At 37.5% G+C, this 17,777-nt stretch overlaps 1 protein-coding gene across 1 annotated transcript in view; it reads right to left on the minus strand.

The window, feature by feature from the left end:
- Positions 1-17,777, minus strand: part of LOC145994396 (acyl-coenzyme A thioesterase 9, mitochondrial-like) — a 73,025-nt gene that overhangs the window by 3,079 nt on the left and 52,169 nt on the right. The window contains exons 5-11 of the mRNA XM_083130518.1: positions 13,852-13,972; positions 10,366-10,481; positions 7,656-7,878; positions 6,598-6,800; positions 5,627-5,712; positions 3,226-3,313; positions 1,744-1,894 (exon numbers count right to left, since the gene is read on the minus strand). Of these exons, the coding sequence (XP_082986644.1) occupies positions 1,744-1,894; positions 3,226-3,313; positions 5,627-5,712; positions 6,598-6,800; positions 7,656-7,878; positions 10,366-10,481; positions 13,852-13,972 (988 nt within the window). The remainder of the gene's footprint in view (positions 1-1,743; positions 1,895-3,225; positions 3,314-5,626; positions 5,713-6,597; positions 6,801-7,655; positions 7,879-10,365; positions 10,482-13,851; positions 13,973-17,777) is intronic.

Consider the following 17,777-nt stretch of genomic DNA (forward strand, 5'->3'; position numbering starts at 1 on the left):
TTTTTGTACTGCAAAGTAGTGTGTCAACATTAAGGGATTGAAAACGTTTTTTTAGTGTTTTCTCGTATTTTTTCCATTTGGAATTGTGTCCCAGCAGTAGTGGGACATGCGACAAATTGGTTTCTTTTCTTCTTCGTACCGCAATGTGAACCGTGTACAACAGGAAATTTGCAGTTATTTTCCTATTTCCCGAGTTGGGACGGTGTCCCAGCAGTAGTTGGACATGTGGACATACGTCGTAATTTTTTACTGCCTACATTCCGATCTCAACATTATGTAGAAAATAGTAGTAAATTTCCTGTATTTTCCATCAGGGGATTCCCCACTTTCTTTGAGAGTCCCCTTGCGCAATTTACACTGGGCCTCAATTGCTGCATCATTGTATTCGTCAGGTACGATTTTGTTTGTATTATTTTATTCCGACATTGATATCTTTCTTCCTTCTTGAGTTATTGTGCTATAAACATGGTGTGAGGCGATTTTCGCACGCCTGTCACCGAAAACGGTGCCGATTTCGACATTTTTTCACATGGCATTTCTTCCTTGTTTTTACTTGTCGAATCACCTCCCAAGCGTTGTAAACGGAATTTTGCACCACCCTGTATATATATATATAGGCCTATATACACACACACATACGTGTGCCGACTTCCGTGGTTGAGTGGTTCTCACTGTGCGCTACGACGCCAGGAGCACCGGGTTCGAATCCCGGGCTAGGAATGGGTGTTCTTTGTAAGTGTTTCTTCATTAATTCACTCATCCTCGCTGTTTCGATTAGCCAAACGTGGCACAAAGTGACGTAAAATAACCTAGAATCAATCAACACACACACACATATTAGTCTTCCCGATAGTCACCTTGTAATGGAAGGGCCCCGAATTCGATTCCTGATAGTGGTTTGGATATCACTTTAAGCTGTACGCCCAGTCCCGATATATATAGCGGATCTGTGCATAAACTTTGGACTTAAAAAAATCAAAACAAACAAGTATGTGCATTCAAAATTGCATTCATGATATATTTTGCAACATTTCGTTCTGTGAATGTAAAGTTCTGTGATAATGAACCTTCATTAGTAAGTCGATGTAAAGTTCTGTGATAATGAACCTTCATTACTAAGTCAATGTAAAGTTCTGTGATAATGAACCTTCATTACTAAGTCAGTAAAGTTCTGTGATAATGAACCTTCATTAGTAAGTCAGTAAAGTTCTGTGATAATGAACCTTCATTAGTAAGTCAATGTAAAGTTCTGTGATAATGAACCTTCATTACTAAGTCAATGTAAAGTTCTGTGATAATGAACCTTCATTACTAAGTCAATGTAAAGTTCTGTGATAATGAACCTTCATTAGTAAGTCAGTAAAGTTCTGTGATAATGAACCTTCATTAGTAAGTCAAACGGATACGTAAAAGTTAAGAAATAAAAATCGCGTTGTATAGCTCCAATATCCAGATAGTAGACAAGATGTTCTCCCCGTTTAGTGCGAATGGTGCAAAATGGCCACATGTACTTACGCACCGCTTACTTTTAATTCGTTCGATTCAATTCCATTTCAATTAATTACACAAAAATCCAGAGAAATTGGATGGTTATTTTTCCATGATGTGTTATCTACCCGGTCTTTAAAGGTGGATGAAAAATACAGAAAAAAATATACATGCTTTGCCCGTCAAAAGAAATCTTACTGCAGTAAATAACGTCATCAACGGTAGGCAAGTTGCGGACAATCACGTGTAACTTACCATTGTACGACATCGGGTAGATGTGGGGCACCATTTCTGGCGACTTAAAGGTGAAGTGGAAGACGTTGGTGGTGTTATGTTCTCCACTTCGCGGGTCGAACACCTCGGCATTCACCATTATCTGCATGTAGTTGGCGTCCGTGTATGTGACCTGGAAACAACAAGCAGATAAACAGACATTTCAATAAAGCGAACATTTTTCTTTAATGTTTATTCACATATATACTTGTGTACATTACTATCAGAGATGTGCCGTAGCCTGGAATCTAATCGTAAATTGCATTAGTTTAAATTTTACGTACTATACGTAGACAATCAAAACTGCACTGCAAATTAATTCGCAACGCTGGTTTTAAGGTAAAATATAGATAAAATCACGTGGCAATCGCGAGACAAAAATATTGCATTTTCCCATCAATCATAAGACTATTATACCCCCCCCCCCACACACACACACACTGGAACACGCGAAACATAACCCGATTACGACTACCTTACACAGACTTGCTCCCTTGAGTAAACTTAGAAATGCAACAGCGGGATGACTGTTTGCACAAGAAGTCCACAACACAAATACCTACAAGTGGTACGCGCAAATCGGTGCCAAACAACTTTGGAATCGGTTAATTAAACTCTCGGGCAGTGATTGTGATCATCGCCCTGAGAGTGCGTACTGATTACGTACTCGCGAATCAACATTTGGCATGGCTACAAGCTGTACCTACAACTTCCAACAACAATACGGAGAACCCACACAAACTGTTTCTTCATTGCATCTTACCATGATCTTACGACAAGACCATCGTAAATCATAACATAGAACCCTACTTCGAATAGGTGTTCCATTTCGGGTGTCAATCCCAACCCTGAGGGTATCCCCGAATGTCCATAATGTGGACACGTACAGTGGGATCCATGAGTATTACCGTGCAAATTGTCCATCACCTCGTGCACTTTATTTGACCCAATAAGAGCTTCAATAATTAAGAGAAAACTCAAAACAAGCTGTTGACAACTTCTACACCAGCATACATAAAAATTCATCGCTTAAAAACACATAGGATGTACGAGAAAAATTAATTAAAATAGTCATGGACAATTTGCACGGTAATACTCATGGATCCCACTGTACAGATTCACGCGGAAACAACATTTCCATGTAAACAACAAACTGAGAGACAGAGGCCAAAAGTGTAACACTCCTGCGAGGATAAAACTTCCATATTGCAAATCAATGTGAAAGTGAAAGTGCGTCGCACAAGTGCCCTAGGAAACAAGGAGGTCAGAGACAAGAAGACAGCAAAAATAGCAGTAATGATGGCTAGAAACTGCAACGGATATACGATGCGAGCCAATAGTAAACAACAACCACCACTCTACATTCACATGTAACTCTCGTAAATAGACATTACCCACGTCAAGATCCACATAGTTTTAGCAACTATTTTAGTAACGCTCCATACATATTACTAAGTTACTTACATATGCGCTCATACGCAGCAAAGATCCTACATCGACTGGCTCGTGGAAGTTTATATCACTGATATGACAAATGGATGGTATAAATTTGCTGGAAAAGAATACATTGTATGGTTATTAAAAACGTCCTAAATAAATATTATTTAAAAACTTGGATTCAGTTTTAAACAATTAACATAGATAATTTTGTCTTGTTGAAAACTCAAATTCTTTTTTAATTTTTGTTTTTCCAGAAACCAAATAGCATCAACAATTAATAAGTTCACATCTTATTTTAAATTCTCTGGCATTTACGATTACGTAATTCTCATGAACCTCAAATAATTGCTTTGTATTTTTCTGATTTTATCTGCTGATTTTAATCATAACTAGGAGGTTATACTATGGCATGCCCGGTGGGGAGGGGATTGAGGCTACATCCTCCACTGGCTCAGTTCTTCTCAACAGAAAAAAGAAAAGTAGAAAATAAGGAATTGCAAAATTAGCAATGACAAACTAAGAAAAAATGCATATACCATTAATAGGAAATTCCTGGGTGACATAGGCGGAATCTCGGCACTATTATTGGAGGTGAACAAAATATTTATATTTTATAGATATTCACTCACGAACTATTAAAAGTGCGTAGATACTTGTTTATCAGATATATATATATGTATATGCTTATTTTTTTAGTTGTGTGTTATCATTTACAAGAATAACGGTTATACAGTGGTCATTCTATTGTAGGTGTCTCAGGTAGTGTATTAGTAATGCTGTAATATTGTAATCAAAGGGTCTTCAGTTCGTTTCTTACTAGAGAAACATTGCACCGTGGTTCGTTCGGATTCAACCTTGTAGGTCCAGTCCTGATTCGTCTATCTGAGGATAAATCGGACTTAAAAAATAGACTTTCAGAATGAATGGTGATTAGATTAAATTGGTAAAGACACACTCACGTCACAAAGAACATCCATGATCATTACGGACGACAGAAAAATTTTGTCCAAAGAAAGAGAAGCAATACATTTGTTTAGAAGGGTATTATTATTATTTGCAAACAGCGTTGCCCCCTTTTTAGAAAGAAAACACTAATTTGAAGTGTTTGTGTTATTGCAACCACCCTGTACTATTCTTACTTGTAATCATAAGTCCATTATAATTAAAGAAAGTAACTGTGACTGAAATGAAGTTATTTGTGTGAAATATATAATTTTACACTGGAATTCATTTTCCCTGAGGGGGCTTACCCGATTACCACCGCTTTTGGCTGCCCATGACCCTAACTTGAGTCTATTAGTGGCGAGAGCGTAAATGTGTTGGGCCACTGAGGTGGCAGAAAACATCGGACTATATTTCCCAACTCGGCATTTAGCGAAAGAGCTCTAAAGATTTCAAGTAAAGAAAACATCCATTACAAACTGGTTATTTCCATAACACAATTGTTAGTGACAGTTCACCATCACGACAACTTGTGAAACTGTACCTTATATTTTTGGCAAGGCCACCTGATAAGGTTTGAAGTAAGAAAAAATCTCTTTAAAGAAGACCTTTTTAGAGGCTCTCAGGCTGTACCCCTTGTCTCAGAGCACCAATTTTAGTCTGCGTTTTGTTCTAAGTTCACTTTAATCAGGCTAATCGGATATGGACCTACGGTTCAACGTGTAATCCGAACCACAATGTGCCTCCCTCCACCAGGTATCGAATCCAGGATCCCTTGATTACAAGGTTACGACATTAACACTACACCATTGAGCAGGCAAAGCATCAATTTTAATAGTTGTGGCCATCCCCGAGACATCCAAAAGTGGTAACAATCGTCAAAACACAAGACTAAATATCTGTTTTTCCCTCTCGTCTAAAAATAAGCGATCATCACTTAAAAGTAAGTATAAATCTCCAAGTAACATGAGTTTAGGTGATTACAACTCCTATATATTAAGCAACAATCACTCCTTAAAACATCTAAATGTAATACTAAATCTGCAAACTAAAATCTAATAATAAACCTTCAATGAACATATTAGGCGAGAACTTTGTAACCTCAAAGTACAAAATCGTTAAGACGCCACTGGTTGTAGCTGGTATACTTTATGAGATACAGATGTTGCAGTAATCCAACGATGGCAGATGCCGACCTTCGCGGCGGAGTGGTTAGCACAGCGCCGTGCTGTGACGCCAGAGGGGTTTGAATCCCGGCTTGGGCATGGGTGTTCTTTGTGAGTATCCCTTCATCATATCATTACTCATCCTCATTGTCGCGATTAGCCAAAAGGAAAACGACGCAAATAGAAAATAAGTAGATGATGGCATTTTTCAACTTTGCTGATCAGTCTTCTTAAATGCATATATTCACAATTAAAGAATAGAAACACTGATTACAATTACCTTAACAACAATGATTAATCACATAAATGTGTCAAACCTGTATAAATATGCATTCGTCCAGGCAAGTTCATAAGCTTGGTTCATCAGAAATCCTCCAAATACTTTATTGTACAGGTTCCGATTCTGCAAATATATAATTTATGCTTAGAAAACATAATATGTGTGTGTGCGGATATATATATATATTTATATCTTATGAATACTTTATAGAAAAAACTCCCTTATTATAAAACTTTAATTTTGGATTTACACAATTTCCAATCTACAAGAACAAGACTTAATCTCATTTCTATAGACTATGGTTTACTTTTATTAATTGCTTGAAATGCCTGCATCAGAAATATCTGACTTAAGTAAAAGTCAAAGAATTCCCATGGAAAAGTTGGATAACATAATTAATTTGGAATAATATGAATGTGATAAGGAATGGAATATCAAAAATATATCTTACTAGTTGATCTATGACACAATATATTCGGTACTGGTATATAAAAAGATTATTGCTTGGGAGGGGGGGGGGGTTATACTAAATATAGCTGCCCAAGGTTAGGTTAAATTGGACATCAGGCTCCATTATTTTGTGTACTTTTAAGCTGGACGCCCACTGAAGTGTATGTGTAGAAAAGCGACAGACGGGGCTGAAACGACATTTAAGAAAGATGCAATCAAGTGCAAGCTCGCCCATTGAGGCAAAAACGCGACGATAAGGTGAGCTTTGCGTTGTGTTGTTCCGTTATATTTCAGGACTTATCAGGGCGACAGACAAAAGTATATGAAGATTCTCTCCTCATCCAGTTCTTTTACTGTCAAACATGCACCCTTTCTATTATACCTCGTCCTCCTCTTTTCCTGTGCTAACAATCAAAGTATAAAATCTAATCCATCATCAGAACAACTATCAATTTCTTCACACTCGTGACCTCTTTCCAAAGCCAAGCGCAACTTATACCTCATTCTGAAAGCTTTTGTGGGTGCCTAGCATTAGAATCCATACACAAGAACCAATACCTCTGGATGGCAGAAGATAAAATTAGTGACTGCAGCGCCCTCCATCCAGAAGCCGTTCTTAGGAAGTATTCTTCTATGGAATGTCGGATCTTCCACGTCGATGGTATTCAGGAACAAGTCATGAATTATGCGTTGTTCTTCCTCATTCGGAACGACTCGAAAAAGGGATTCGCTCTGCATTCTCAAACGCCTCTTCTTGTTTTCTGTACAGAGAAATATCGAAAGTTAAACAATGTAATAGAAAATAAAAACGGTAAAAATGCACCAATGGGTGATATTCAATTTGACGTCATCACGTAGTGTACTCTGGGAAGAAATCGGGCAAACAGATTCGCAGATGCGTGTGAGAAGCCTCCTCGAGAAAATTTGCATTTAACCACTTTACACACTTTTCACGGTTTCTGCAGGCTTCGGAAAAGGTAAAAAGTACTCATTCCTCATGTGATCACAATAACCATACCATGAATCACTTCGGCAAAGACCATACGCACAATGCTTACACCACGGAATGTTATCAACGCAGGAACTGATCTGCTTTCCCGAAATATGACGCAATGAATTGTGGGGGAAGTTGTTCACTTAATACCATCCATTGATGCTCAACAGAAATGTAATGCTATGTTGACAAAACTTCCAGTGTTATTGGAATCTTTCGTATATCTAATCCTTGCAAGTACAGAATCCACCTCGCTCAGATAGTTAAATACCAGTACCTATAAAATTCTATTTTTATTATTTATCGACTTTATAAGACTACAAAGGAACGATTACCTCATTCCTTTACCAGGATTTCCACATTTATTTCCTAAATTCACTGTACTTTCTAATTTGTAGTTTCATATTTGATTCTTTAAACAGTTTGGTAAACAAAAATAATAATATATTTTAAATTGGTTCACTAGTTCCATAATTAATTTAAAACCTAACACATTTATACTGCTTTCATTAAAGAAGCTCTATAAGTGAAGTAATGATTCGACAACGTTGCCAAATGAAATTTTAAAGTTACTCTGATATAACTAAGTGTATATTTGTAAAGAAGCAAACTTAATACACACCCTCGCCTCTCTGGAAGATGTCCTTTTCCTCTTCAGTTTCTGCAACCAGCTTGTTGACGATCGCAGAGCTCGTGTTGGTTGGGTCCCTTGCGGCCAATAGGAAAACGGCTTTGGTCAGCAACTGCCAGGAACCAGACAACTTCTGCTCCAACCACACGGTGGTCTCGATCGAGGATTTCCCAACCCATGACACGTGACCCGACAGTCGGATGTCCGCGTTGGGCTGCAAGAAAAAAAAGTGGAGTAATTTTCCTCAACAACACTGTACAGGTGACGACAAAAGTAACAGTAGGCAAGTATATGCGCATGCAGGTATATCACACTCATATGTTTCGATTCCAGGGGTGGGTGATCTGAGGTGAGAATTTTTCCGATCGTGTCCCTGTGGCTCTGGAGTCCACCCAGCCTCTAATAAAAATGTATACTTGAGGGCAACCCTTCGCAGTAAAAGCTGCCGGAGCGTGGTGCTGATCACATTACCTCCACATTGACTAAGATCGTGATTCTGTGGGACCCTACTTCCACCCGCCGTTATTTTATGGGTTGTTACAATGTGTAGGAACCAGATAACTTAGACTTATGTTGGCGATTGGGTGCCAAAACGGGGGGGGGGGGAAAGGACAGTTTACTTGGTAGACAAGGCTTGGCATTAAGAGGCCAAAGTGCGGGGGGGAGCAACTACCACCACATATATATATATATATATATACTGTACATATATATACTGTATATATAACGGAATTACCATTTCATCCTCTTGGTCGTGATTAGTGAAAACCGGGATGTCCTCCTTGAGAAGCGATAGAAGTTGGTCAGAACCTTAATTTTGGTTACATAAGCATGGTTGTTTCAATTTTTGGAAAGTAGTTACAAATCGAAATCAGATATTTCATATTGGAAGGAACACCACGAGATGGAAAGAAAGGAATTTCGGAAAAAAAAACAGCACAAGATCAAAGAATATAAATAAATTGTTGTAGGATAAATATCGACTTACAGGGAGGTTATCTAAGTGTCCCCCTCCGATTTTCATGAAACTTGGCAGGTGTATAGAGGGGCCCTATGCCCCCTGTTTCTTCCTATGCCATATTTACGTGGTTTTGGGGTCAGATCCCCACTTCAATTTCTCCTCATCTTGACATTTGAGCGGGGGGGGGGGGGGTTGCCCCTAAAACAGTTTTTTAGCTGAAACATAAAAACACGTATTTCTTCCTTTGGGCCCCTCTATACACCTGCCAAGTTTCATGGAAATCGGAGGGGGACACTTAGATAACCTCCCTTTTAGTGAAAGTAGAAATATGACAGAAAGATGTAGAAAAGATGAAAGTGGTGTATAAAAAGTAGATAATATATGGAAAGGAAAATAGAAGTAACTTAGTTTTCATCATTCAACAAGATGAAGCCTATAGTTAATCATGTAGCAATCTAAGCTAAGAGACTACTGTTATTTTTATATAGGTTCTGTAAGTAGTAAATACATGCATACATGTAATAAACGAATGCTTTAACAGTAATACTTAAAGTATTTAAAAATAAGGCTATTATCTTTCTTATTTAAAACCCTAAATATGCAACACGGTCAAGGTTCTTGTTGTGAATGGAAAGTGGGGGGGGGGGAGCCAAAAATCCTTCTCGCTCGGGTGAAAATTTTATCTTGAGCCGCCTCTGACACCTAGGAATTATTTCATAATTTTCTGCTGGATTTTGAATTATTAGAGGAAAAAGTCTAAATATGGCCCCCCCTTTTTATGTTGTCATTTTCGGAAGAAAAAATTAATATATCAAGCACCTGCCTTTAAAATGCATATCTATGAAACATATACTTACATGTAATAGCATGCTAAAGTATAGAAGCTCTCCATTTTTAAAAGAAAGCAATTTCCAAAAAATGTTAAAATGTGTATTTCAAAATTGTGGTCTAAATATGGGCTACTAGTGGCAATATCACAAAAAGCAATTAAAATAAAATAAAACAGTCATTTATCGCTAAAACATTATAAAATTCATATTTATGAATAATCTGTTGTTTTGAATATCACGCGGAATGGGAAAAATCGAAATTAAGAAAAACCTCCAAATATTTGTTGAAAATGTGATCTCAACATTAGACCTCATGTCATAGCCCATATTTAGACCATCACGCTATTTTTCTTCTTCAATTTATTTTCGCTCTCTGTGATACATATTTCTGAAACAAATCATGGCATTATAAAAGCCCACATTTGTTTTATGTACCGCTAATATCATGACCTATACAAAGCAGATGAGAATTCAGAAAACGCTGAGTTAAAACGTACCTGGACAAAGTTTTTGGAGGTCGCAATTCTATAACAGCGGCCAAGGCCGAAACTAACCACCACTTTCTCCTGCGAATTGGCGCCGCAACCTTTGTGCTTGACATATAACCAGTTCCAATAGTCTCTGCCAGGCTGCAACAGCCAGCAACGCTGATAACTCCAAAACCCATATTTAAACCTTCGCCCATATTTAGACCTTCTCCTCTATTATTATTATCCGGGGATCCAAGAGAATGTCCCCAGTGTAAAGGTGTGTGTTTTAACGCAGTTCTCCGAAACAACATTGCGTGCGCGTACACACACAAACACACACACCCACACACACACACACACACACACACATACACAACCCCCTTCTCCACCCTCATCTCCCTCTCCTGAAAGAATACTTCTGTCGATCATAAATGGCTTACCTTGGGGCTAACCTCCTGGAAATTAATTTTGTCGATGAGAGCTGTCACTAAAACATAGGGCGTCTCCATTCCCTCTTCTTGCTTTGGATTCATTATGTGTTTGTGTGCAAGGTACACTGAAATAAAAATAAAGGTACAGGTTATTTAAATTCTGAACAGAAAAGGCAGAACACATTTCTCAACAACGTTCTACTCTTCGAGGGTTCGTTACAACGATAGGGGTCCTCGAAAAACTTCATTGCATCCTGCACAATGTGGATTTCAGGTTGATTTAAATCAGATGATTTTCTTTTTTAAATCACTGATTTAAATCACTATAAAGAAATAATTTATAGAATAACGTACATAAGGATTTTGCAGATATCAGAATCACTTTTGGTGAAAGTACATTTATCTCGTAATCATCTAATGATGTTTATTAGGCTCAAGAAAGGGGAAAAAAATACATGTACTGATGGGGGTAAAGCTCGTACTAAAGGGAATGTAATAGGTGTATACTGTAAACACCCTTAAATTTATCTTGTAAAATCCAGTAATTTTTATAGGCAAAAACAGCAAACATTTTCTGTAGAATAATATACAAAATACTATTCATGTTAAACTGTAAATAATGTCATTATCTTTAAACTGTAAATAAACATGGCAGTTGATATTTTGCAAACAATAGTTTAAAAAAATTGCCAAAATTCATCTACAAAGACTATAAAAATATTTTAAGTTACAATTATATTGTACATCCAGAATGCTTTATTTTCACTGAAAGAAAAGTTACCGAAATTATTACAGTTTCATTAACACACTCAACAAACATTTCCATAGGTTCATGTATGCAGTATCTAACTAACTAACTAACTCTCTAGCCTTCTTAAACCCGAAGGTTCATGGCTGCAGCAACACAGGCCTTCCATCTGTCCCTATCTTGAGCAAGATCTATATACTCTTTTCCATCCCTACCGATTTCCTTTAGGTCCATCTCAACGTTGTCCCTCCATCTTCGTCTTGGCCTTCGTACAGGTCTCTTACCATCTGGTTTCCCAACAAGAATCCTGTAAACTCTTCTTTCCTCTCCCATTCGTGCCACATGGCCTGCCCACCTAAGTCTTCTTGATTTAATTATTCTAATAATATCTGGACATGAATACAAATTATGTAGTTCTAAATTATGTAACCTTCTCCACTCACCTGTCTCCTCATCCCTTTTAGGTCCAAAGATTTTCCTAAGGATCTTATTTTCAAATACTCTCAATTTATGTTCCTCTTTCAATGTAAGGGACCAAGTTTCACACCCATATAATACTACAGGCAAAATTACTGTTTTGTATATTTTAACTTTTAGTTTCTTAGATATTAAACGAGAAGACAAAAGTTTATGAAGAGAGAAGTAACATGCATTTCCTGAATTAAGCCTACTTTTTATTTCCTCTTTAATATAATTTTCATTTGTTAATATTACTCCTAAGTATTTGAATTTGGAAACTGGTTCAAACGAGTTGTTATCAATAATTAGATTTTGATTATTTCCTAACACTTGGTTTCGGCCTGTAAGCATATATTTAGTTTTCTCTTTGTTAACTTTGTTAACTCTTTGTTACATGTTAAATGTATGCAGTATCAGAAACAAAAAATGTATATTTACATGTACTTTTTATTTGATTTAATCAAACTGTTATAATATTTTGCAAGGCCGTTTACCAGATAAAGCCTTTCTATTTAAAAAAAAACATATATCTATATGTATGGTGACAACACAATACAAGCAATTTTAAGCCTTTTTTTCTTCTAAAAAATCGATTTAAATAAAAAAATCCGATTTAAATTTTAAAAATCACCAAAAATGTTTTTTTTTAATAAAAATAATTATTTTTATCCACCCTGACCCTGCATGTTTACACGCACGTGTCACATATTCACGGTTGCCACTGACATATTTTTTTCAATCGCGCAATGTACTTTTTTTAATACGTTACAGCAAACTATTTAACAAAAATAAACGCTGCACTCTAGGTGTTTATACTGATGGACAAAGGTTACGATGGTTGTGTGTGAAATATGTTAGGGTATGTATTGACTCAGTTCTCCACACGTTTGATACGAAAGAAACCCTCAGCGTATCTGCTGGCCCTGATTGCATAGCGTATTATCATAGAATACTAAGGTAACCTTACTATTCTATGGTATTAATCACTTTTATTCCGACAGATAAATAAGATCTAATAGCAACCATGAATTTGTGCCGCGTGGTTGCATGCAGGTTAAAAATTGTCGTTCTTTTAGGGCTGTTAGCGTCAAAACGGAGCGTCAACGAGCAAAACGTTACTAAAGGGAAATTTTCCTCCTTTGATGTCCTCTGTGCACGATAAGAAAGTTCGCCTCTAATGAAACGACTTTCCAGGTATCCCACAATTTGTGCATGAAATTATACTAATTTTCATTGTAAGATAAGAATGTGATTCACATTTTAAATGTGTCAACTGTTCATTAATATCTCGATATACCAGAAGTTTTAGAATGATTAATTTGAAAAAAAGAGTCGTACAGTGGGATGCGTAGGTATGGCTTGAAAAATTGTCCAAGACTATTTTCATATTTTTTTCTCTTGCGTCCTAACAGTTTTTAAGGAAATGTTTATTGTTAATACCGGTGCAGAGGTTGTCAGTATCTTGTTTTAAGTTCTGTTTCAATTATTGATACACTATTTGCATAAAACAAAGAGAATAAACAAGGTGCTGGACAATTTGCGTGGTAATACTTATGCAACCCCTGTAGAATCACTATACGTCATTTTTTGTCAACCGTCTGTTCACCGTTCTTCATTGATCTGACTGGATATAAACAGTGACGATAGTCTACATTCTATACGTAGACTATTTTATACACGTAGATAATGTAATCTATGTAAACATGGCGAAAGATGATTACTTAGCAAAGGGCGCTGTAGAAGTAATACAAAATTACACTGCGTATCAGTTGCTGATATGTGAGGGGAACTTTTCATACGCTCCCATCAAAATTCGAACATTTCCTCACCTAGAAAATAAACCTAACGTAGGAAATATTCTAGTATTTTATGGGAAAAAGACTAATTTTGCCTCACGACTGCCATCTGTTGTTCCTTTTGCATATTATTTATCTTCTTCCTTAGTTGATGATAGAAGAGAAGAGAAATTTTGTTGTAAATAGGATTGTTGTCAGTTCGTTAGGAACCAATATAGTTGAAAATGTCACTTTTCTTTCATGAAAGCCTTGAAAATTAATTCAAATGCATTTTAGATTGTCTACGTAGTCTATGTAAACTACAACCCAATGTAATCTACGCGTAGATTACGTGTAGACTACGCATGTAGACGTAAACTTGTAGTGTACGGCACATCACTGGATATAAGCCTTGACACATGAGCAAGGAAAGTGCATAATAGATCTATTCAGCTTACGTAACCTTAGAACGGGAGCAGCAAGTTAAGATAAAAGCGAATATAAACCACTTGCCGGCGAATATGTCCATGTCTTCGAGTAGTCTCCCAGTACGGACACTTCCTAAGAAGGTGATGTACTTCTCCTGCAGTTTGGGGTTGGAGCTGAGAGGGATTATAGCAGTATCGAAACTGTCCTGGAAAGAAAAGTCAACACTTGCAGATACATGCAAACTATGTATTTCCAAACAGGCCAGTGTGCTATGGCCGTACGGGTGAAGGGGGCATACCTTCGTTTTTACTGGGTCGCCCTTATGGTTGTGGTGAACGATCTACTATTAAACTAAGCATAGACAACGTACATGAAGCTTTAAAATTAATCTACGGCACAGAACAGACTAATGTTATTCTTTTGTTTGTCAAAACTTTATACATCCTCTACATAATATATTGTCGGCCTATGTTTTCTCACTATCCACTATTAACTTACCTAGATACATATACACCTTGGAACATGATCAAGGATTTATTTCTGTGCAGGGTGTCTCAAAAGTTAGGCTCCATTTCAATGAAGGAAGGCTGTAATTCCACAATATTATGTCAATGAATGAGCAGTCTATTTCAACCCCATCCCTCTCCCTCGTGCCCAAGGAAGAGTAGTGGAGGATTATAACCTTTCACTCAACATCTGTGAACAAGAACATCAAATGCAGGAAAAGATATCAAAATATGGGCCAGACTACTGAAAATAGAAAAGAATAAAGAGAGAAAACCTATCTCTTTACGGTCACATTTCCTTGCAAGAATTCTGGGCACGCCATTGCCTAGACATATGTCAAGAGATACACGTCGTCGTTCAGCGGTGAAGCCAAACAGTACGTTGACTGCGATGAAGTCTGCTGATGTCCTGATACGACTACATTATATCGTTTAATGAATCTCCATGAAAGATGTCCAAAGGGGTTAAATAACGACAGGGTGCGAAATCACTGCGAAGATTTGAGTTTACTGCTATGAACATGAACAATGATTTGCGTGGCTAAGGAGGGAGTGGCAAAAATTAAGAGACATTAAGAAGATAATAGTTTCCTACATAATATTCAGATCTAAATGCTACTACGTGTCTTATTAATATATTTGTACACTTTGCGATAGCTGACGAAAGGCGATGAGAAATTGAGATGAAATAACAAGGACGAATTTCTGAGTTCTGGGGATTGTTGGGTTCAGTGTCCTTAGAGATGAGGCTCTTTGTTGTCCGTTCTTTGTGTATGTTTTCGAAATGATTCCAGTGAAGTATAATCGACTTCCAAACTAATTGTTTATGTTTGTTGTTAGAACAAAAACTCTCCCCACCGGAAAAGTTTGGTGGGGGGAAATTTCGGGACAAGACCGTTGGTGGGGGGAATTCCCCCTGTCCTCCAACGGGATTTCGCACCCTGAATAACCATCTATATAGTTCATCTGCCTTTATTGCGAACATGGACTCAAGTGCGCAAATCCAGTGGCTTTGATTGATTGATTGATTTGCTTTATTTTACTTCAGTTTTTGTGCCACTTTTGACTAATTTGCGAAGATGGGGATGAGTGTTGATATGATGAAATTGATGAATGGACACTCGCAAACATCCACCACGGCGAGGCCAGGATTCGAACCCGGGACCCCCGGCGTCGTAGTGCGATGTGCTAACCACTCCGCCACGGGGTTTTGGATTGGATTGGTTTTAAGTCCACTTGATGCACAGTAACCACTATGTGCCTCCACCGAGAATCGAACCCGGGACTCCTTGATTACAAGGCGCCGACGCTACCACTGCGCCGGCGCATGTCCAGTAGCAAGATCGAGATAGGGCATATTCGCGTTTCTTAGGAAAAGTCACTGATAGTGACTAAATCACGGAAGATATTTCACGATTATATATTTTCACTTAACGACATCTCATTTTGCATGTGAACTACGAATTTAAGTGGTGTTATTTGTAAAAAAATATCGAATATTGCGAATGGAGGCTTTCCTGCATGCTCCAGAACACGGACCACGTTTTGATGTATCAGCATACTTTATTTCACTTTGCATGCAAGCGAAGGAGCAGTATTATTAAAAATATTGATAGTTTATGCCTGCATCCAGTTTATTCGCCCCCAGTGCACAAAAATAGATTCGTGCCCGTTTCGCCCAGTACCGAAAAACTTGTTTTATTGGCCCAAATGATAACCGGCGCCAGAACGGAAGTACCGTTTCGCCCGTTACCGTTTCGCCCAGAGGGAAATGTGAAAGTGAGAATTCCCAATCGTGTAGATCCATATATATCGAATTCACTCGCGATCTTCTAACAAATCGTACTGGAAATGCAACGAAGGATGTCGCCCAACTATTGTGTTTGCCTAACCTAACGTCACTGGCTAATACTAATGTTGATATTGTGTTTGTCCTGTGTATTCTTATATACATGTATCTGTATTCCTGTTATTTATGCATTAAACAATGCGACAAGGGCATGGCCGTATTTAGAAGGGGGTTTCTAGGGTTCAAACCCCCCCGAAACATCTGACATGTTGGATTAATGGAAGTTCAGAAACCAAAATCTGTAACTCTTTTCAATTTTTTTTTGAAGGATTACAAAAATACAAGGAGACAATGTTGAAACGAGCGAGCTAGAATTTTCATACATTTGGAATTCTGAAAGTTGAGTGAAACAGGATTTATTCTCGGAATCGTAGTCCACCCGCGACCCCTCCATTTTCACTTCTGCTGTCCTCTTTCCAGTGTTGTTCCTGCGACATAAGGAATATAGACTAAAAATTCCCTTATGATTGTCCCAATATTCCATTTCCAACTTTTAAATTCTCTGTCCGATAAAGTCAAAAATCCCCCTTCATAGGAGTTCAAACCTACGATCTTCAGTTTCGTAGCACATTACGTTCACGATTGAGGTTACAATCCATGCACCAGGCTAAGTTTTCAAAGAGAATAAATGGTTCCACACTTTTCAAAATTCCAAAAATGAAGTTTTAAGGTCAAACAACAAAAACTTTATGACTAAAATTTCCATTTAAATTTTAGAGCTTTTTCTTGAAGGTATCTTAAAATTTAATAACAAAGTATAATAATTGGGGATTTCAGTACACACTGTATGAAACGTAAAAAAAAACCTTTATGCTGAATATTCACTCATAATAATAATAATAATTATTATTATTATTATTTTGGAATAAAATTGTTTTATTATTATGAAATTTTAATTATTATTGTATAATTATTGTTATTATTTATATTATTCAAATTTCTGGCGACGCCCATAGGAACAATTATGAATGAACCCCCCCCCCGAAAATTTTTCCTGCCTACGGCCATGGACAAGGCTCCCCTTTCGAAGCCACACCTGATTATTTGGCTTTTTACTTTCACATTCAATCCATCTTTTAAAAATTCCCTCTGGGCGAAACGGTACTTCCGTTCTGGGGCGTGTTATCACTTGGGTCAATAAAACAAGTTCTCTCGGTACTGGGCGAAACATCAAGACACGACAAAATCGGCGTGACATTCCGTACTATTGCATACAGAACAGATATCACGAATCGGAAGAAGTTGCAAAGCATTTTAATTCACCAGCAGTACCAACTCTAGAGGCTGGTTTAAAATGACGTCATGGCTTAATCCGGTGAAAGCTGTGGTGGACATCGGTGAAATACGGAACGCCGAAGTATGCACCAGCCCGTGCACTGATGGAATCTGGTAAGCAAAGCGCCCATAGCAGTGTTGCCACATGCAGGGAAATTCGGACCGAAATTTTAGCCAGCCGGGAAAAGGGAATTTCGATGAAAAATACCACAATTGCAGGGAAATTTTTACAGTTATTACAGTTTATGTTAATTTCGGATTTCATATCCACATTTTTATGTTATTTATTTATTTTACTATTCCTACTTGTTACTGCTCCTTTAAGTTTATTGTGCGTTGCTTTTATGCATGATTGGATAAATAGTAACGAGGAAGTCATG

The sequence above is a fragment of the Lepisma saccharinum genome, chromosome 10 (genome assembly GCF_977018435.1).
Source record: "Lepisma saccharinum chromosome 10, izLepSacc3.1, whole genome shotgun sequence".
NCBI classification, from domain to species: domain Eukaryota; kingdom Metazoa; phylum Arthropoda; class Insecta; order Zygentoma; family Lepismatidae; genus Lepisma; species Lepisma saccharinum.